The 22,496-nt window shown below is 37.1% G+C and overlaps 1 protein-coding gene across 1 annotated transcript; it reads left to right on the top strand.

The window, feature by feature from the left end:
* Window positions 1-4,773: 4,773 nt before the first annotated feature.
* On the top strand, window positions 4,774-20,826 carry LOC139710048 (sodium/glucose cotransporter 4-like). The gene is made up of 14 exons (XM_071621998.1): window positions 4,774-4,860; window positions 7,445-7,516; window positions 7,950-8,054; window positions 9,044-9,103; window positions 9,587-9,691; window positions 11,062-11,248; window positions 12,088-12,299; window positions 12,802-12,937; window positions 14,134-14,241; window positions 16,179-16,329; window positions 17,638-17,806; window positions 18,558-18,773; window positions 19,461-19,587; window positions 20,615-20,826. The coding sequence occupies exons 1-14, from the start codon at window positions 4,774-4,776 to the stop codon at window positions 20,824-20,826; spliced, it is 1,947 nt and encodes a 648-aa protein (XP_071478099.1).
* The last annotated feature ends 1,670 nt before the right edge of the window (window positions 20,827-22,496 follow it).

Below are 22,496 nucleotides of genomic sequence, written 5' to 3'. Positions count from 1 at the left end.
ATTTCTGTTTCTGTCTCATATTTGTTGTCAAGTGTTCGTGTCTGCATTTTGGCATATCAGCGCGTACCTAGTTTAGTATAGTGATACTACTAGTGTCAGAATGCGTTCAGTTGTCGTACGTCAAGTAATTTACGTGTAGGTTAGAAGTTTATTAGTAAAGACAGTCCTTTCGCTTCAAATATGTTGATCCGGTTCTTGCAAAATCTTATCCCTCCAGCTGATCGTTAGATATAAATACAGGTTTGTTTGGGTTTTGTTTTTTCATTATCTTGCATAGTGTTCCAGTCATTGTAGTGATCTTAATACAGAATGCAAACTGTACTAGAGACACACTTCTTCCAGGGAAGAACAATTATTGATTAGATTAAAAACTACATGTATATAACTGGATATCAAACCGGAGTTTCACATGTATTATTTTTGTCTGGTAATCATTTGCAATAAAAAAAGGGGGGATTTTCAATACCATGTCCAAGAAGAACGGTGTGCATAGTATAAGTGACCCTGCGTCACAAAACCACCAAAACGTCGGCAGACATTGATTTTAGGCTAAGGGCAGATTTCAAAGGAGCAAACTCTTCAAGCTGAATTGTGTGTAATTGAAAACACAGTTTATAATCAATATTATGATGTAATCCATTATAATGTGATAGATAATCATGCGTAATATGAAATATACCTTCTAACTTACCCCCATAATGGGAAGAATGTACACATTCTGGAAAAGTCTTTCCTGAGAAAGGAGACTTTGACCTCAGAGTCTAGGGTTTATTCAAGAGCTTAATCAGACTGGGCCGTTCTCTGTGCAATGAAAGGGACAAACAAAAATGAAGTAGAAATCTCTGACAACCGCAGTGAAAGAATTGTCGGATTAATTTGACAATTTTTACACTTACTAAGAATTCTTCGTTCTTGATTGATGCTAATTTTGAAAGCAGTAGCATTGTCTATCTGTTAAACAATAATTATCATACACGGTTAAAAGTGCGGAGTGTGTAAAGGGTAAAGAAATCAGAAGAAGCCTCAGACATACCTAATCAAGCTATTCTTCCTAGAGAAATGTGCAAGAAAACCACAAGAACGCAATTTCCCATTTGGTAACTTGAAGTTTGCAGTTTGAAGTTTCATTAGCAACAACAATTGAACATGTACATTTTCAATCATAACATTATTGTATAATTACATACATATGTGAAAAAAATACTTATCTATTACTCCTTTACACTAACATAATTAAATGATGACATTAGAGATTTAAATATGATACGTGTAGCATAATTCTACAAAGTTGTTGTTAACAAGGGAACCAAAGGTTAGCGCAAGTGCTAGTCGAGATTGGTCACCTTGATCTTCATACTAAAAGCTAAACACAAAAGAAAAATTATTACATGGTTAGTTGAAATGGCTATTAATATTTGTACAATGTACAGCGTTCATTTTCTAACATAGAAAACTAATTATACTTGATACTTTTTGCATTTGTTCTTGTCCTGTAAGTATGATGCACAATTTGGCAATATTCATACAGTGGGTGCGGAAAAGTTCCATTGCAGAGATCGTACATAAATGTTAAAATTGAAAACTTATGTAACCTAACAACATCTAGAAGTTTGAATCATTGGAATAATGGTTCTGAATGCGTTCGTAAAGTCGAAAATGTTATAGCTCTCAGAGCCATTTTTTGAGAAATATGTATACAATTTAAGTGAGATTTATAAGTACTGCCCCATACCTCAATACCGTATAATATGTGTGGTTGTATAAAAGATTTATTCAAAAGCACAAGAATGCGCTGCGGAACATACTGTCTTAATTTATACAATACACCTACTTTCCTTCGAACACATTTATTTACCAATTGAATGTGAGGTTTCCAAGTAAGATGACAATCAATCTGAGTTCCGATGAAGGATGCAGTAATCACTTCATTAATGTCTGTGTCAGATAGTTTTATATCACCCCTCATCGCAACTATCTGGCGTTTTCTTCTTTTTACCATATGATTTGTTTTATTTAAATTGACTGTAATTTTATTAGCATTGCACCAAGTTTGAACTTTGTGCAGGTTTTCATTTACTTCATTCACATCTATTTCTTTTTGGCGAGCAGCATAAGTATGAAAAATATTTGAGTCGTCAGAAAACAATCTCAATTCAAAGAAAGAGCAAGAGCGTGGCAAATCATTTATAAATATCAAAAAGAGTGTAGGCCCCAGAACTGACCCTTGCGGGACACCACAAGTTATAGTCTTCCGTGTCGAGACCATTCCTCTATAAGATAGCAGTTGAGATCTGTTGGACAGATAATCAGCAAACCATTGAAGTGGAATTCCACGAATACCATAATGGCCCAGTTTACATAGAAGAATAGCATGATTTATCGTATCAAAAGGCTTTTTTAAAATCTATAAAGATACCAAGTGTTACTTTTCCTTCATCAAGTGATGTCAATAGTGTATTTACAAGATCAATAAAAAGACAATTTCGTACTGTATCTTTTATGAAAGCCATACTGGTGTTTATAAAAGATATCATTGGACTAAACAAAAATCAACCAGTCGATCATTTACAATTTTCTCTAAAACCTTCCCAATTTATTGGCAGAACTGATATAGGTCGGTAATTTCCAGGGTCCGATTTCGGTCCTTTTTTATATATTGGTGTTACTTTGGCCATCTTTAAAGCTTGAGGATAGATTCCAGTTTCTAAGGGCAAATTAATAATGTAAAGCAATGGCTTACAAACAAAACTTGCTGCATCCTTGATGCCTAACTTTGGATTGCTTTCTCAGATTATTTGAGAAACTGGAGATTAGTGGCTATTATAATGACTCACTCCACCTATTTTCCGTCCTCGCGTGAAAATCATGGAGAACGACATTTTGTTGATTTTGTGATACATTCCTTGTCACATATTTTGTGCTCCTGTTGTGCATCAAACAAAACTATGGGATTGTCAAAACTAGACATCATCAGTCGATAGCAGTTGAACATGCAGAAGTACATGCATTCAGTCAATTATAATATGATAAAAGGTTTACAACCAGACGCACCATTAAGCCATCTCGTATTTGGCTCACACGCTTATTTCCCAAACGACGATCCATTTTTTTCTCACTTGGTTAAGTTAGTATGCACTTATAATATAAAATAATAAATAATATACAATATGGAAATATACATAATTTTATTTTCAAACAAAGAATGCACATGCGCAAACCCAGTAATGAGAAGGCCCGTCAAAATTAAAGTTAGGCATCAATCTTATTGTTTAACACTGAATCCATGAACAACCTTTCTACATCATTATTACCAGATACTAATTGGCTTTAAATGAGCAATTTTTGCTACCAAGTGGATGTTCCGACAAGCAACATTTGTAAGGATTACATGGATTCTCATTACATCACAGGTACTTGTCGCACTAATACCGCTGTAATTTTAGAACAAAAATACCTGTAATCACAAACAAATTAATGACCCTTTTCTTCTTATGCGCAAAATGGAACTTTATACGAAATGTCTTCTACTCTTGACCAAGTTGTCTTCACGCCTGCACTGTATCGACAGGATTTTCAACAAGCGTTGCTTCAAGTGAGTCTGCGTTTTTCAAAAATAATCTTATCAAAAGGGCAGATCAGGGCAAGAGACTTTGTGTGTTTTGCTCCACTTTGTAGTCCCTTGTTTGATAAGTATGGTGAATTGGAGTTCATATCGGGAAATAACGGCATCTCATTGGTGAATTTTTGCTTCGTTGCGGCCTACGTTATCATTTGTGGTAAAATACCTCAGCTGCTCTGATATTAGACTAATTTTTTTCATAGCGTCCAAGAGAAAAAAAAACCCAACAACAACAAAACACGCCATGAACGATTCTTTGACACTTGTTAAGAAAATGTGTGATATTAAACACATTAATGACCATCATACGAGCAAAAACATGCGTGACAAGCGTGATACCATTATAAGAGGTGACAGAGAAATGGGTAGGATACTATGAACATTGGCACCATTAATACAGACAAATTTTGAATAAATGGGGTTTCGTAATAATGATTACTGCATGTAATGGCATTGCACGCCGTGGTACGCGTGCTTTTTATTGATTTTGTCTTAACTCGGATTGGGTCAACGTCGTAAAGTGTTTTGGAATAAAGCAAAGATACCCAATAATGAGTAGCCGTTTTCAAGTGAGATGAACCTAGATAATCGCTTGGATAGAAACGGTCTCTTAATCTTTATGAGTGTAATCAGACGGCATTTAAACGCTTTACATAAAAGGTAACTTGAGTGCTTCGGTGTGATAGGGACCCTAGAACTTTGGATGTTGACCCATCTTCAACAGTCCCGCCTAGATGAGAGAGGAGCGTAAGAAAAAGAGAGAGAGGGGGGAAGAATTTCTTATTATCTGCATCACATGGGCAGCGTTCTGCTTTCTGTCCTTCTTATCTTAGCCGACAATTAGAAGAGACCAAATTGTCAGGTTAAGAGTCAAGAACCAACGAGTATGACTTAAAACAATTTTAAGGCGTCGAGGAAGGCGGCACACCACAGAATGTAGCGGACGCCAATTGGATCGAGCACTGTTAGATGCATCAGTTGTGTTCTTAACAAAGAAAGCACTTCGTATATGTTTGGTCAGATAGACTATTTATTGAGTTTTGGATTTTACCTGGTTATCTGGAATTTGATTGTTTTAAGCAGTCCCAGCGGATACTAATCAAAGAAAAAGTGGTGACGATCAAGGAGGGGAAAATACGTGAATAGTGTGAAAAATGGGTAATACAAGCTCGAATTTGGAGGCTTGGGATGTTGTTGTCATAGTAATCCACTTCTTGGTCGTCTTTTCTCTCGGACTATGGGTAAGTGGTGGTGAAATTATACCACATTGTTTGGTACTTGTTTGTTTACATTTCATATTCGATTTGTTGGTGTGATTGTTTGCTTTTTTTTATTCAATACAAAGATATCATGGAATTAATTCATTAAAAAATTCGCACAATGCCACTCTGCATCAGGCACTGAACTTGAGTGAACTCACAGTTTGATTCCATTAAAATGAGTTCATTTTCCTCGACAAAAGAACTATAGTAACCAGATTATCGTGGTGAGACCGCCTGAATAGAATCAATAAGATACAAATATGAATGATCCTTCTTTCAATATTGATATTGATATTACAGATATTACTCTCTTTTCTATCACGTATGACTTTAATATTCTAAGTATGTTTATACGGTTTAGGTATCATGCTGGGTATCACAACATAGTTGCAACACCTCCTCTGTTTTTGGTAGTTTGGGATTCTAGCATTCTTTTTTTTTTTTGTCCTTTGTCATCCGCTCACTACAAGAATTGTTTTCTTCCCTTCTTTGTTTTTTTCATGGCTTTTTTTCTTAGTATTTCCCGCAAATTAATATAAACTCAATGATATCTAAAATCTCTATTACACGAAACTTGTGTATGGCCCCTCAAATTTTTCTTTCAAAACGAGTATTTTTTATGTATCTCCTATTCTCTATTATTCTGTTATACTCTTTCTCTGCGTGTCTATGGGAGGGGGCGGGTTATAGATATTTAGAATGCTTCTACTTATTGTAAGGTGAAACATTGCAGAGGAACAGGTAGAATCACAATTTTGTTTGTGTGTTTGTTTGTTTCTTTCTTTCTTTCGTTCTTACTTTGTTTTTAGCTCTAAATCCCTCAAGGCCGGATCAAATATAACTTCTTGTGACCGAATTTGAGCTAATCGATAGCGCAATCAAGTTTGTCTTGGTTTTTTTTTTTTTTTTGGATTTTTTATTGTTCCATATTCCACATTTCAAAACAATACATAAAACATGAACATCACAATACAAAGGCATGGATGAATTGTCAAGTACAGCTTATGAGACATCAAAACATGTGAAATATGAGGAATCTACATAGAAGCATTGCTTGTAGGGTGTAGATTCTAAAATCTAATTCCTGAATCTAAAAACAGTCGTCGGCTCTTCCTATATTATTATGTATTATGCAGACATGATTATCGAGATAGAGAATATAGGATTTATATGGAAAAGCAGTGCGTATCAATTGTAATCAATGAACTAGAATGACAAGATTCATCTATATAATGGTCTGGTTCACTTTAACTGACTGACTGCATTCAAACTTCAGCACAATACCTTAAATCTTTTATTTTCTTTTAGAGCTGTTACTCTTTACTCCTTACATTTCTTATTTTTAGTGGGTTTAAATGAAAGTGTCAGTTGTGTTACATCAGACGCATGTTTCCGTTTATCATTACGTGCCGAATTGTATGTCATGCGTATCTCTTTGAGCTATATAACGCACTCAAAAATGAGCTAAAGTTGTTAGAGATCATTCTGGAGAACGGAGGTAATAAATCTTGTTAATCTGTCTTCAAATGAATCGAGCATTGTAAGTGACATCAACTGTAAATCTCTATTTTCTTTTTTTGACAATGAACCTTCAGTTCATAAATTGTGTCTCTTTGTATGTGTCTTTTTAGAGACTAAAAACTGTGTCAGCTTATTTTGATAAAAGCTGGTGATAAGCAGCTGAATAATCTCTAGGCAAATAAGTTCGTTAATAACTAATAGAGAGTGCTTCATAACGACGGCATTGCGTGAATAATTATAAACGTGGAACAATTCCAACCAGTAAGTGCTACGAGACATTGTTCTAGTGGGTGTCAAAACATTTGAACTTCTAATCTATTATGATAAGACATGCATAGCTGTCGTAATGAATTATAAAGATATAATTGTGTTCTTGTATGCGTTATATCATTACGCTTTTGTATCTCGTCTGAGAGAAGAATAGTTACGGATAACGCGTTTAACGATTACAATCGCACAAGCACAGGGAAATTCCCCTATGTGAAAAAAGGTGTTTGTCCCACTACAGGAGAAAATGCAGTCGAAAATTTTCAATGTCAATGAGTGACTTAATCATGACTTTTTAATCTAGTATTCAGTTTCTAGTTTCACATAAATTACACAGTAAGATGTGTGATCTCATCAAAATAATTAAAACCACGCTATATAAACGTAGGTTTTATCTCTTGATATTTATCAATGGTGGCTATATATCCTCTATATCAAATGCAATCTGATCGGTCATATGGGCTGTGTGAAAAGGCAGATAGTCCCATTAGAGGCATCGGGTGATTTTCTTCTTGTTGTTTTATTTGTTTTTAATCCCTTTTCTTCGGAATCGTTTGCATTTCTTTGTACTACTGTTAAGAGACAGAAAATATGAGAGAGAAATTAAAGATCCATATTACGCCATACAACTTCATAATTTGTAACAGTTTCGCTGCAACACAGAGTGGCTTTTTTCCTTTTATAATGTTTGGAAGTTAGAAATTCCCAGATGATATCAAAATTATTCAACCTGAGAGTTTGTCTAGCCTACCATTCAATGAATTACTATTCACAGGCGGCATGGGGAGGAGGAAAGGACTCGACGAGTGGCTACTTTCTGGCGGGAAGAGAAATGTCATGGTGGTTGGTGAGTTCTTCAAGCAGCTGCTCCATAGTTTTAATGGCATGAGCTATGATCAATTAAACTTGACTAAAAATGTATAATTACTGCTTATACGAAGATTATTACATGTAATGTTTACTCTACATCAAACATTAGTACCTGAGGTAGTAGAGGATTAAACGGAGTGATTCCATTCCTGAGTGCCCTTCCAACTATGAACAGCAACTTAAACACGGTGTACATCAAAAAAAAAAAAAATTAAGAAAACGTCTTATTTTGACGACCACACGCGAAGTAGTATACTAGTAACTCAAGACACTTGGCTACACAAGAACCGATTGGTAGAAAAAAAAAATGAATATTGCTTTCATCAGATCCCGCTTGATGGATTGAATGTCGATGTTTCTATATTAGTTAGTTAGTCTTTTTTTTTTTTCGTTTTATCCCTCATCATCAGGTCGGACTTTCTCTAACTGTGACGAACATTGGCAGCTCGACGTTCATTGGCGTGGCGGGTACAGCATCGATATCCGGTTATGCGGTAGTCTCCTATGAATATTACGTAAGAGACTCGTCCAAGGAATCCAATCTTGAAACGATGATTACATTCTTTATTATCATTATTGGAACTTCAAGCGAAAAGGTAGACTTTACGTGAGAAATAAATTGTAAAAATCACAAAAGGGTTGTCCTACTTGCGACTCGTCTAAATGTTACTATGGTGAAATCGAGTCGTGTATGTCAAAAACTGGCCAGTTCAGATATCGAGTTGAAAGGTAAGATCTTCTCTTTTTCTGTTTGAATTTTCCAGTATGAATTTGTCAATACTGTTATCTAGCTATAGATTTAAGTAGATAACACTTGTTTTTAGGGGGAAATCCTTCGGAAAGAATTTCGGAACTTTTCAGATATTAAGGGAACTATCTACTTCAAAAATGAAGATTGGAGTAACATATTTCCGTCAATTTGAAATATCTGAGTGTCAATATTGTGTAAAAGTTCCTAGGTTTATTGAAAGGACGGCAAATGAAATCTACCAGAACTTCAACAGTGAGAACTTTGGACAAACCGTCAGATATTCCTCAGAATTTAGACAAAATGTATTTTGATTTTTGAATTATGAAACTTTCCATCTTTATTTCTTCACTATAAAATTATCGACTTAAAACGCTAAAATGACTACTCTACGTCACTCTTCACTACATCTAAAGTACAGTTTCGATTTGCTTTTTAAAAGAGGTTACTTTGCCAGCACACTGACCACACGATCATTTGACATTTTTCTTGACTAGAAGAACAGAATAGTGCATAATTATTATCATCACCCAAATCTTACGAATCTGCAAAATACTTTTGCAGGAAATAGATTTTTGACACTGTTGCTGACAGAAATAAACCGTGCAAATGTGTGTATTTCAAAAAAGCTTTACTCTTTATTTTTATAATGTACAGTCATTCCAATATAGGTTATATAATGGCACTTTCTTCTGCTATATAAGGAGAAATTCAATTGACTATCGCTGTCTATGTCCTGTATCGTTCTCGTTTCAGGCTCTTATGGCATTGTTAACGCTGGGATTTTTATTTGCACCGGTTTATTTCGCTGCCGAAGTAAGTAGCTGATATAAAGTACTCTCTGCCCTTATTCGCCTGACTTCGACGTAACACAAATGAAACAAACAAAATGAAGAGACCTTTATCGGGGCTGTTCTTTTTTATCCTTATTGGTATTTTGTACATAATAAAGATGAAAGCAGTGATGAATATAATACAATGTATCAACATTAATATAGGTAAAAACATCAAGTGATTATTTTAACAAATCCAGAAGACTGATGCTTATCATCCAAGAAACTGACCTGAATTCAATTGTTACGCCTAAAAGTATGTAATAATCAACAGTCTATTGTCTCTGCTTCATCTTCAGCGTCCTTAATGATCTAAAGTGGCATGAAGTTGAGGTGTCAGAAACCAATGTGTGACTGCATCTCAGTTCTATCCTACTTTAGTTCACAATGTACTTATCAATACATTAACTAAACATCAACAAGTTATTAAATCCTGTCCGTGCTTGTAACGTTAATTCTGCGTTAGATATCAACTGTACCTGAATACCTGAAGCTGCGATTTGGAGGAAATAGACTCCAGACGTTTATTTCTATCATCAACCTTATTGTGGCAATCATCATCATGCTATCGGTAAGTGCCAACTATTCAAGTTTTCAAGTGTCAGGTTGATTTCTTTTTCTCCGTCTCAACATAATAAATAACATAATAGACGCAAAATGTACATCAACGCGAACAAAAAAATATGAACATAAGTAATCAATAAAAAGGGGAGTGCATCACATTTTATCCCGTTCCATACTGGATTCTGGAATGCTCATAGACTTGATACGCAGGCCACCAGCTTCCCGTACGGAATAGGTTAATAGGGATTGCAGAGATAGGCATTTTGGTGATGAATATTGATTATTGGAAGATGGAGATGGGGGACTAAAAAAGACAAGTTTGTAGATTGTTGGGTACAGCAGTTACAATGTACAATGTGGGCCTACATACCAAAAAAGAAAAGGAATAAAAAAAATACGTGGTCACCAAACCCAGACTATTAACCAAATAAAAAATGAATATAACAATTTGATGCAGGGGGTTGATAAAACTGGTAAAGTATGTAAATCCAGAAGAGACGAGAGTATTCAGAAAAAAAAAAAGACCAAGAAACTGGATTGGCAGTATAATAATGCAACAATACAACGGAAATCGGGAGGGGTGTTGAGAGAAGAAAGACGGGTTAAGAACGGGAGAGAGGAAAGACATTAATTGGTAGGGTCTTCCAAATGCACGGAACAGGAAGTGGCTGAATGATATAAAATCATGAATACCAATTATACTAATCCGCAATATTACTCGTACATGTTTTTACTATACTATTGCAACAATTTACTTAAGGTTTCTTTTGATTTCTCTGCCAGTCTATTTCTTCTTCATCGTTGTAGCATTTACGTCATTGCTTAATTGACATTAACATAATCAACGCTCGACATTCTAAAATACAGACTCTATTCAAGCGCTTAATCTGTAGCAAGCCGTGCTGGCGGTGCGATGAAAGGGACAATACACAGGATGTAAACCACCAGAGCAACAGCAATGAAGGGATTAGATTAAACTGAAATTGAGCATATTCCATCAACACATTCTGTCCATAATCAATGCAAACTTTCAAAGCAGTAGCGTTATCCTAAGGCTTTCAAAATATTTTAGACATGAAATTGAAGAGTGTGCAAAGGATTTCAAGAAATGAAAAGGGGCCTCTAAGAGATACATGATCATTCTACTCTCCCCCATAAAAGAGTTGCAGAAAAAAAAGTCCCATTCATGTTATGATCGTAAACTAAAGAATAATGTAGAAAAAGGATAGCTCTTTCAGAAAATATGAAAAACTCAAGAGTGACTCGGTTGACCCATGTCACCTTTTCTGGGCCCTCTCGTAAAATCAAGGGGTGCGATTTTTTGTTAATTTTGTGATACACGGTCACATCATGTTGCCTGCCCTCTGTCACAATAAGGGGGAGATGTACGCCGGGTCCATCGTGATCCAGCAAGCCCTGGGCTGGAATATCTACACCTCAGTCATCGTTCTCCTCGTCCTCACGGCAATCTACACCGTGGCCGGTGGCCTCAAGGCTGTCATCTTCACCGATGCTCTCCAGGCCGTCGTCGTCATGATCGGCGCCTTCGTGCTCATGGGACTCGGTGGGTTTGTAGCCCACGTTAACGTGTGTTTTTTTTTTTTTTTTTTTTTTTAGTAGTCTTTTAATGATAATCTATGAATAATATTTTTTTCTTGTATACGGTATTCTGGAATTGATAAGTCCCTTGCATGACATTTTTTGTAGTTATTTGGTGTGCCTATTTTTTTTTTCTGTGTGTGTGTGTGTATGTGTGTGTGTGTGTGAAGCTGTCGCTTCATTACTATTGATCATTACTTGTCAATAATGATAATATACTCTGTATTGTAAAAGATACCTAGATGTACTATATTGTGCATTTTGTAAACGGGAATCATTAGTCTTCGAACTTTTCACCCGTCTGTCTATTTTGGTGGCAAGAAACCTGATCTACGACATTGATCTATTCCATTCTATTCTATATGCCATGACAGTAATGCTGAACTTCATTTTTTGTCAATAATTTAATTATGATTGTAATAATATAGTATAATGATAATGATTAGTTCTTATAAACGCATGCGTGTCCTTCCATTATGAAAACAGATTTGGAACAGATATGAAATTAGATTATGTTACAACTTGTTATAACTTCATTCAAATCAACAAACCATGGTATCATTCTAGGGAGTGTAGTGATTTCAAGTTAGAGATAAATGAGGAGAACACTAAACTTAAACTCGACAAACGTAGTTGTGAAACTATTAAAATTAAAAAGGACGCTCTAAAAGATTATACACGTGTCGAAACAATAACACTATACAATGCCATTAATAGTCAACTTTAACATCATTCTCTCGGCATGCTCGGTACTTACCATAACAGACTCACATTAAGGTTTTTTTCGTTGTCTTTTCTTTAAAGCCATAAGCGAAATTGGTGGTATTGGAAACCTGCGGCTAAATTACATGACGGCCATTCCGAACACTACCCAGATCTGGGGTAACACCACGTGTGGCATTCCCACTGAGGAGACCTGGCACATATTTCGTAACGCCCAGACCTCCGACATGCCGTGGCCTGGAGTGGTCTTCGGTGTCTTCATTCTGGGACTCTACTACTGGTGCACAAACCAGGTTCGATTTTTGGTCCTTTTTAATTGATTTTCATTGCGAATATACGCTGTCGGTGTTCATGGCAAATGAAAGTCTTCTGCGTCAAGAGCTTCTCAGAGAAATACCTTTTCAAACAGATTATACAGATTTAACGCTCGATTTGTTGTCTTTATTTTTTTTTTCAGGCACAGAGTAGGGCCTATGCATAAAAACATTTACTTGCACACTTTAATCTGGTCTTTTGGGCTGGGTCTGAGACAAAAGTGGGCTCTTCGTCCAAAGATAATACTCAACTTGTACATATTCTTCTCATTTAAACTAGTTTGATATACTGTGATTATCAATTTTAATGCATTTTTTATGTTGTTATAATTATGGCTGTTTGAAATCTAAGGTCATATGTCTCTTATTGTTTCTGTGATTAAAACTATTATCAACATTGTTTCAAGCAAGGAAAAGAGGTGTATTAATTATCTTCTTCTCGCTTTAACTCTTCTCGCCGACACATTAATGTCTCACTCAGGTTATCGTCCAAAGGACACTTGCAGCTAAGAGCATAAATCACAGCAAGGGGGCGTGTGTCATGACGGGGTACTTCAAGGTGCTTCCCATGTTCCTCATGGTCTGGCCAGGAATGATCAGTCGCACTCTCTGGCCAGGTACGGGATTAGATCGTTGACGAGGGTGATCGTGGTGCACGTCAAGAGTTCGACACCCACGAGTCATGAATCACACCCCTACCATGAGTCATACACCAACGAGTCTTACAGCCCATAGGTTCGACACGAAGAGAACAAGAACCACGAGACCGACACATCAAGCCCCGTGTTGCAATGTCAAACTCGTGGGGTCTTTTTTACATAGTGTCGAACTCACGGGCTGTATGAGTCGTGGGCTGTATAACTCGTGGGCTGTAAGACTCGTGAACTGTATGACTCGTGGTTGCATGAGTCATGGGTGTCGATCTCATGGGATGACGCCGTAGTGATAGGGATGATGATGACGATGACATTCTAACAATTTTCATATCAATGATAGAATTTATAAGATTCATTAGCTGTGAATATTAGGACCGACTTTCTTCTAAGCAATTCCTTTTCAAATCAATTCAATTCAATTCAGTTCAGTTCAATTCAGTTAAATTTTATTTTTTTTCCATCCAGCAAGGAATGAAACAAGATATTAGAACATTAAATAAATATACGTAAAACAATCACATTGTTTGACTAGTTTCAATCAAAGAAACAAGAGATACAAAACGAAAAGTGAATTGCAAAATTGTCAACATTCCTCAGTCTGTACATACGTTCTAGAAGTTTCAGAACGCAATTATCCACGTACTGTTCCTTTTCTATGGCATTGTCATTTAATATGAAATGCTTGCTCAACAGCAAGTCTAACGGAATATGTCATGTTGTAGTTTGTATTGCACCGAATGATTTGGAATTCTAAAAAGAGGTATTTTGTTATGATAGAAGAAGAAGAAGAAACGTCTTCATAGCGGTAACAACATTTACTTCGTGATGGCATTTGTCCCCCTAAATTTCATTTCAAATCAAAAGATATTTGCGACCAAATAACATTGCGTCCGCAGACAGTATTTTCAATTATCACCATTTTTCCTCATCAAAACAATAACAACATATTTTCACTATCAAAGTAGCAAGCAAATATTGGCAACTTTCACTGCAATTTAATTCTTTAACTTGATGGAAAATTTTGAACGCAATACAATCTTTTTTCTGGCTGATGATATGCATGACATTGATGAGTGTTACTGATGTGTGTGGAAGCCTAATTCTGCTAATTTTTGCCACTCGAAACCGAATGTCTTGTCAACAAATTAATCACCCAGATGAGATAGCATGCGTGGTGCCTGAAATATGCGACCGAGCCTGTGGGAACCCAGCGGGCTGTTCGGACATCGCCTACCCGAAGCTTGTGGTCGAATTGATGCCTACCGGTAGGTTGGACTCGCCTGACAAACGCAGTATTATTCGACTATAATTATAATCGTCATTAGTTGCCATGGTAGTGTTGAAGCGTAAAAGGTATGCGTGTATTTGTAGTGTCAGATAGAAGTACGTGATGATGGGAATCAAATTAATGTAAGTGTGCGTATTAAAGGTGGTGTATGTAATGTCGTTGATATGACATAATTTAAATGACATGAATATTTTATGATGTTTATACTTTCTTTACAATGGGATTTTCATTTGCGGGTTTAAAGGTTCCATGAAGGAGGTGCTGAAATGCAGTCGTACAAGACCATATGGAAAGGTTTTTGGCCAAAAGTCTACTAAAATCATTCTACAGCTGAGAGTGCACGCTGCCCGCACACACAGAACGCCAAGGTGCTCGCTTTGAATTATTCATGATCCTACACGGTCTACCACACACGTCGTGCACACAGCAGTGATACGGACTGGTCCATTGTCGAATATGGGTAAAATGCTGCGGAAACAACATAGGGGCAGTCATGAATATAGCATTATATGGGTTAAATCTACATTGACAACATGAATTACATGCCTTTCATGAAATTGTTTACATTATCTGCTTTTTAACTGACCACACACTCACACACACACACACATATATACGCACACACTCACTGAGGTATCAATCTTATATTGCTGACAGTCGCTTTCTGGTCATGTGCAGCAACTTCAGTAAATTAATAGCAAAACCCAAGTACACTCTAAAAGATGCACAAATAGAAACTGAAAGCTAATGTAGTGTAGATTCACAATCATGTTGGAATGTTGACCACTGCAAGTTCCACCGGCACTGCACTGCACTGTGCTTCATGCTCCACTCGCGGTTACCTGGGCACGTTCACCCCCATTACACAATGGTGCACTCTGCGTATATGCGCTTGCCGAGAAAGATATGATCATCGAACATCGTCGAAGAAGAAAATTCCCGTTTTCTATATCTTCTCAGCAACATATAAAGTCATAACTGGTACAGTAGGTGGTCAGTTAATACAAGGGCTCACCGCTGACTTCAGGAAACTTAGAAATGAGAAATACATATCCAATTTACGTTATAACTCACCGTATATGAAATCATAACTCGTCCAAATGCAGCCACGAATAAACAGTGACGTCAGGTTTCATATGATAATGAGCTTCTCTGTGTCGCTGATTGTGATTGGATTGAGGACGGGACCTTCTCAGTTTTTTGCCAATTCCGACAAGACCTATAATCCAATCACAATGAGTTTGACATATAGGATAGAGAATTTTTTGGCGCGTAATATGGTAGAAGCCACAGCTTCATGTGCCATTCGGTTGCGGAGATAGAGCCTCTCAAATAGGGAGGTATCACTGCATCACACGGCGAATACTTCAGGAAGTGTGTACAATCCTATGGGGCAGTTATTTTGAAGTGAACTCACAAAGCTGTTTTTGAGCAGCCAGTCCGACGTTATTAGAAGTCCATTTATCTTCTAATTTTAGTATTCTACAGAAAAAAGTCCTAAGACTAGTAAACCGCTAGCCACAAGTCCACGGACATTACTTACTTTATGATATTTTTCCATTAATGACAGTAAGTCGGGTTTTGCTTGTGCGTCTCCATAGGTTATAACACAGGGTGCGCGCGCGCGTGTTCTGTGTGTATTAAAAGAGACAACCTTTCCATATGTGGATCGGAATCCATGCAGTTGAAAACCATGGAGCTGAGACTTCTTTTTTATATTTCAAATGATGATAATAGACACAGAGATATATTTCTTCGATTTTTGTTAAGGGAGAAAGATGGGTGTGACTATTCATTCTGCACAAGTTTGCATGTTTTTCAATCAACTATAAGCTTTGCGTAATCTTTCTCATTCCACTTTTTTTTTTCATTCAAATCTCGATCGTCTACAATCAAACCAACAAACAACAACAGGCGTAAAGGGTCTGATGTTGGCCGCCATGTTGGCCGCCATGATTAGTTCACTGACCTCCATCTTCAACGCATCCAGTTCTATGTTCGTCATCGACATCTGGTACAAGCTGAGGCCGATGTCTACCGAACTCGAGCTTGTTATTGTTGGAAAGTAAGTAATGTAATTTCTGTGTGTTACAGAGAGGCAGATACAGACCTGCTGCACTGTAAAAACACCGGTGGTAGATTTAACACCATGGGTGTTAAATCTAACACCGATCAAGCTTCAATAGAGGACCACACCCACAGGTGTAGAAAATGTATTGTGACGGTGTTAAAAAGTGTTCACCTGACACTTCGTGGTGTTAATTTGACACTGTGGCTGGTGATATTTTTGACACTGCGCTAGTTAACTCAATAATGACACCGCATGTAGTTGATTTGATATTGGTGGTATTAATTTCAATGGTATAACACCCGTCCAGCTTCAATAGGAGACCACACCAACTGGTGTAGTGTGGTGTACATGTGCTTACGCATTTTTTAAAAAATCAAGTACTTTATCGGAAAATTCTTTATCTTCTTGTTGAAGTTCAAAATTAACAAGTTGTGCAGTAACTAAGAAACTATTCAAAAAACAATTTTATATTTTGAAATGACACCCGAAGGTGTTAATCTAACACCACGAATGAGCACCGGAAATTTAACACCAGCTCGGTGTTTCATATTTAACACCGGACTTCTTGCAGTGTGGCTATAGTAAAGTTCTAATTGATATAATTTCAGAGTGGAATGTCTTCTGGTTGGTTATGCACTGAGTACAATGAGTGAATGAGATATTTTAAACTTTTTTTTTTCATTGCCATGTATTACTATATCTCCCCTTAACTTTTTCTGTGCCAAAGGCCCCGGGGCCAATGTGCACACATTTCACACATAAATACATTATGTACAAGAAGTAAATATGGCACGCAGAGAGTTAAATGTTTCATTCTTCGCTATCCGCTTTGTATGTGTATGTGTGTGTGTGTGTGTGTGTGTGTGTGTGTGTGTGTGTGTGTGTGTGTGAGAGGGAGAGAGAGAGAGTTTGAGAGAGAGTTTGATGATGTGTATGGTAATGATTATCACGGATATGTGAATTATTCATTTCCTTTCATTTCCTTTCGTTCTATTTCAAAAGAAATACACATATAGCTTCCTTTTTTTTGGGGGGGGGGGGTCGGGGGGGGGGAGGGAGGGGCAACAGTAATCCATTGAAATTGCTTCGTTAACCCGATGAGAACTAGATGATTTTGTCTCCAAAAGGCTCATAAGCCTATCCAAGTATTCTCCGTGTGAGTGGACTTCAACGGGTTTAAAAGCAACATTATTAAAGAAAATCAATACTCATTGGCTCTGTCATTAATTGACAATTTGTTGTAGATTAGAATTATTGAATAGTTCACGAAACACAAAGCTTGAATTCTACATCTTGACACAGATTTTGTACACTGGTGCTGGTTGTGGTCGGTGTGCTGTGGATTCCGGTCATCCAGGCGTACGGGTCCGGGGAACTCTTCGTGTACGTTCAGTCCATTCTCTCCTATCTCTCACCGGCTGTCTTCGCCGTATTCACAATGGGCATCTTCTGGGAGAGAACCAATGAATTTGTAAGAATCTTTTTTTTTCTTTCATTTTTGTTCACAGTCAAACGAAAAGTAATGGTATCAACAGTAAAGTCGATATTTTTGGCAATCTTTTTTATTATTATTTGTGAACGTTACTATTTTGCAAGCAATTGGAATTTAGAGTACGAAAATTATTATGATCTTTATGATTGGCAAAGTGGAAAAGTGGGAAAGAATGTGCGATTATACTGTATGAAAGAGTCAATTCTGGCATCCTGTTGAGATGCTTCAGTAACACATGGGATAAAGTTAGAATATGGATAGATTGCGCACTTGTTGAATGTTGGACACTGTTGCATTCTGTTTCCTCGGTAATTAATAAGAAAGGCATTTCAAAGGCTTACAGCCAGATAATTTCTAGTTCAGCTTTCACGTAAGGATACGTCTCTAATACCAAGGAGTTCAATTTCATCTGATGATGCTGTATATAGTTAGCACAGCCGTCACAGTCAGAATAACAGGTAGTATGACAGCGATCTAGTTTTTTTTTTCATTGTCATCAATGGTTCATTGAATCAGTCTTCAATCAACATGTTGTCGTAGCACACATTGTTTGATCCCTCTATTAGCACAATCATGATAGCATACATGCGAAAGACATCATCATTCAGTGGATATGATTATAAGTAGACCTGTAATATTAATCAAAAAGATACCCCTGTCAACATGCTAATCAATGGACTTGTTTAAAAAGGATTTCAGCGTCTTATTACGTAATCTCTTCTCTCCTTAGGGCGCTTTCTGGGGTCTGGTCATAGGATTCCTTGTTGGTCTCACCCGTTCCATCTTGGATTTCGTCTATGGGGTGCCCTCTTGTGGCCAGGAAGACAACAGGCCAAACATTGTCCGGAATTTCCACTTTTTGCATTTCGCAGCGTTCCTCTACGGATTTTCACTCATTTTAGTCGGCGTAATAAGCATGATACGTGAGCCCATCCCGCCAGAGAAGGTGGGTGATGCACGTTAGAATCACTCTTTTCTTTACTGTTTAATTCTTTCCATTTTCACTCCCTTTGTCATTATTATTCACCCTCCACGTATACCAGTCGTTAACTGTATTTTGCTTTTTTTTTGTTTTGTTTATGGATATGGAAATAATCTAAATGAATGATGAAATGAAGTAATTGCCTGTCTGTATTTATTGCTGGAGTCGTTATCCCGCACGGCAAAGAAAAATTATAGCTTTGTCTTTGATAAAGGATAGGAATGAAAAATATATTACTTCGCTGTCATTGTAAAGAATTTCCATATTATAAAAATAAAGATTTAATTGATTTTGATTCGCGTCACTACACAGAGTGTAGTGAACTATTTCTGAGGCTTCTTCATAGGGCATTTGAATAGCGTTCAGTTCTTCTGCCTATACTTCACTCACAAGCTGTAAGAAATTACCAACTCTCCATGTATTAAAATCAAAGTTGTCTGATAATCGTGTTTACAATATTGCTGACGATCCGTGTCAACCATCCTCACCACGACAGCACTTTTTTTTTTGAGAGAGAGAGAGAGAAAGAGAGAGAGAAAGAGCTTCATAGCTCTATCATGAAGCAGCCGAATTACACGTTGTTCAGAGTTTACCATAATTTCGTTTCACACCTTATTTCTGAGCGACATTTTGCGTCTTCGTATTTTGCAGCTGATCCGTCTTACATGGTGGACAAGACACTCCAAGATACAACGCGTGCCCATGTCAGAAGAGGTGGAGGAGAAAAAGAAAAAGAACGAAATCTTGAGGGAGGAGCGCGCCAAGCAAAATGCCATCAGTAAGGACTGCGATATTTCTTACCAGTAACAAAGTTTTGACAATAAAGATTACTAGTATGCAATTCATTTACTGCTAGCAGGTATCGTATCTAATGGGACATGTACAAAAACTTCGAAATCCCATATCATGTACCAATAAATATTCTAAAGGTTCAATCTAAGCACGGTTTTAGGCATTTCTTTTTTGTTTCTGTTTTTTACTTTCGGGGTCTGAGGTCTTGTGTTTTTTTATGATCTTTTTGTGTAAATCACTTATTTCACTGTCTGGAAAACGTTGATGTTGATATTTGGATCAAAACAAACTATAGGGACGAATGAGAAAATATACAATACTGCAGCAATACCATTATCATTGTTTCATTTATAATAGTATTAAGAGATCGAGGGAAACTTTTATCAACTGATGTCTGCATTATACTGTTGCAGGCAATTTGACTTATGGAAATTAATATCAATCTTCATTCCGGGCGACAATAATATTATCACAGATATTTCTTAACTACAGGTTAAATTACAAGGGATCTGTTGGATTGGCTGTCCAGTTGATGCGTAGTTTGGCTGTTTGTTTGTTTGTTTGTTTGTTTGTTTGTTTGCTTCTTTGTTTTTTCCTCCTGCTGATTGTATCTATAAATGTTTTATGCACCATATTCACGACAATGGTTGGAGTTAGAGATACCCCTCCCCCTCGAGTAGGTCTGTTTTTTTTTTTTTTTTTTTTGAACGGGACGGGACAAATCAAGAATCGCCTTCAACCATCTGTTTGCTCACAACTGCGCAATCAAAGTGTCATAGAGTCAGGTAAGACGGTAGAGGGCGTACAGCAACTCTGGAGAAAAAAAACCCGCAGATGATGATAAAGTAAATTAATAAATTCGATGTTTCTGACTACCAGTTATTTCCTTCTTCTCCTCCTCCTTCTTCTTTTTTTTCTTCTTCTTCATCATCATCATCATCTTATTATTATTATTATTATTATTTCTTTCTTTCCTTTTTTCCTTCTTTCTTTGTTATTATCATCTTCAACAGAGGCCCAAGCTCGAACTGGCTGGAAGTGGAAGGCATGGAACATCATGTGTGGTATCAGTGGCTCACCAATGGACCCCGATGAACAGGAGGAGGAGGAGAAGCGCTCCCGTAAGATGCCGGCTGATGAGGATCCCAGGGTGTCCACCTTCGCCGCTGTGAATGGTATCCTCCTGGCAGGAGTATGCGTATTCCTCTTCGGCTACTTTGCCTAGTGAGAGCTGATACATCGTAACTATGACGTCAGGGTTTGCCCTGATCGAAAGAGGGTCTATCCCCTTTAAAAACAAGAAGCTGCAACAATAAACAAAAACCACACAATATGAATAATCCGACGAAACCAAGAGAGTACGACTCGATATGACTAATGAAGAGTTATATAGTTTATAGTCCAAAAAGGCATACTCCCTCCTGAAATCAACCTGCTGGATGAGTGATGTTATTAGGAGATCAGTCGAAACAGACCGGAATTGACATAGGAAGTATGGGGATGTCTTGAAGATGAAAACCAAAGATTCCTCAGCAGTGGTGTTCATTGGGATAAAACGGAAGAAAAACAGTAAATAGAACGTTTTAGTCACAATTCAGAATTAGTTTGTGGCTGATTCCCTACCTACCGTCCATGAAAAGGAAATGGCCACAAAAAGAAACTTTAAGTTTTAGTTTGTTTGACGAATTCTGTGCACCCATGTCCTAAGTGAGATCGAAAATGCCTTAACAACATTTTATCATGTCATATAATTACCTTGGGCAAGACGGGACATTATTTTTTTGTTGTACCTCGTACATTTTTCACCAATTTGGTCACAAATTCTTGTTATTTTGTAACAATGAGCCGCTTCTACTTTCATGTTTTAATCTCGTCGTTCACGTGGATTGTTTTTTTTTTTCGTCTTTCTTTCATGATTTTACATGATATTTCCACATACCTGGTTGACTGTATTTTATAGCCTTGTTCACATATCGATTGTTCAGGAATATCTCATCAATCCCTTAAAAGATCTGATATAATTAACATAATCACTTTGAAGTAACGTTTCTGGCGTAGCCTCCTTGCATAGAAGATCAGGCTTTTTATTCTTACAATAAAAGGAACATTCTAAGGACATTATGAAGCCAACTAATACCTCAGATGTACATTATTATTATCATGATGGACTACTTCAAGGACAGTGTTATTTTTGTTTGGGGCTATAAATTAACGAATCGGTATTATAAGTGACTGGTAAAAATAGTGTCATGTGCGTGTTTTCTCATGTCTATCACATAACCGTTTGCGCGATTACTGCACACGGAGTTGAAAAAGGACCGTGTGGTCAATTCTGAGCTCGGTGTGCAATGCACTAACGCCCTCTTTCGTTAGATGTGACTTGCAACAGAGCATGCAAGAAGCAGACTATTTTGCAGCTTGGTGTATCCCACAAAGGCTCTAAAAGCAAACAAACAGTCAAACACATCATGTGCTTACTACTCGTAGTTTGTTTCATCGTATCCAATTGAAGACCTGAATATAAGAACGACCCAAGTCCAATTTTTGGCCAAATTCAGTTTGACATGGAAAATTGTAGCTTATGCATGGACTCATCTTGTGTATAAATGATAAATCCTAATTACCCCCGGAAGTGCCTGAAATGAATAGTTAAATCTTCTATTAATGTAAGAATGAAGGACTTGGGTCTTTCTTACATTCATATAATAGCGCCCTCTCTCATCCTTCTCTCATCTCTATAGCACAATATCAAGTATACCGCGATGAATCAAGGAACGACCCAAGTCCATATGAATCAAAGAACGACCCAAGTCCACCACACAAAATGGCCTCTCCACAATTAATGTAAATGTTAATTGTCATTATGATATATGTTCTAATTTGTATATACAATGC

The sequence above is a fragment of the Diadema antillarum genome, unplaced genomic scaffold (genome assembly GCF_040938485.1).
Source record: "Diadema antillarum isolate AM-2024a unplaced genomic scaffold, OU_Dant_1.0 scf00000038, whole genome shotgun sequence".
Lineage (NCBI taxonomy): Eukaryota > Metazoa > Echinodermata > Echinoidea > Diadematoida > Diadematidae > Diadema > Diadema antillarum.
Note: the sequence above shows the minus strand (reverse complement) of the source record. Positions and strands in the feature narration are given on the sequence as shown.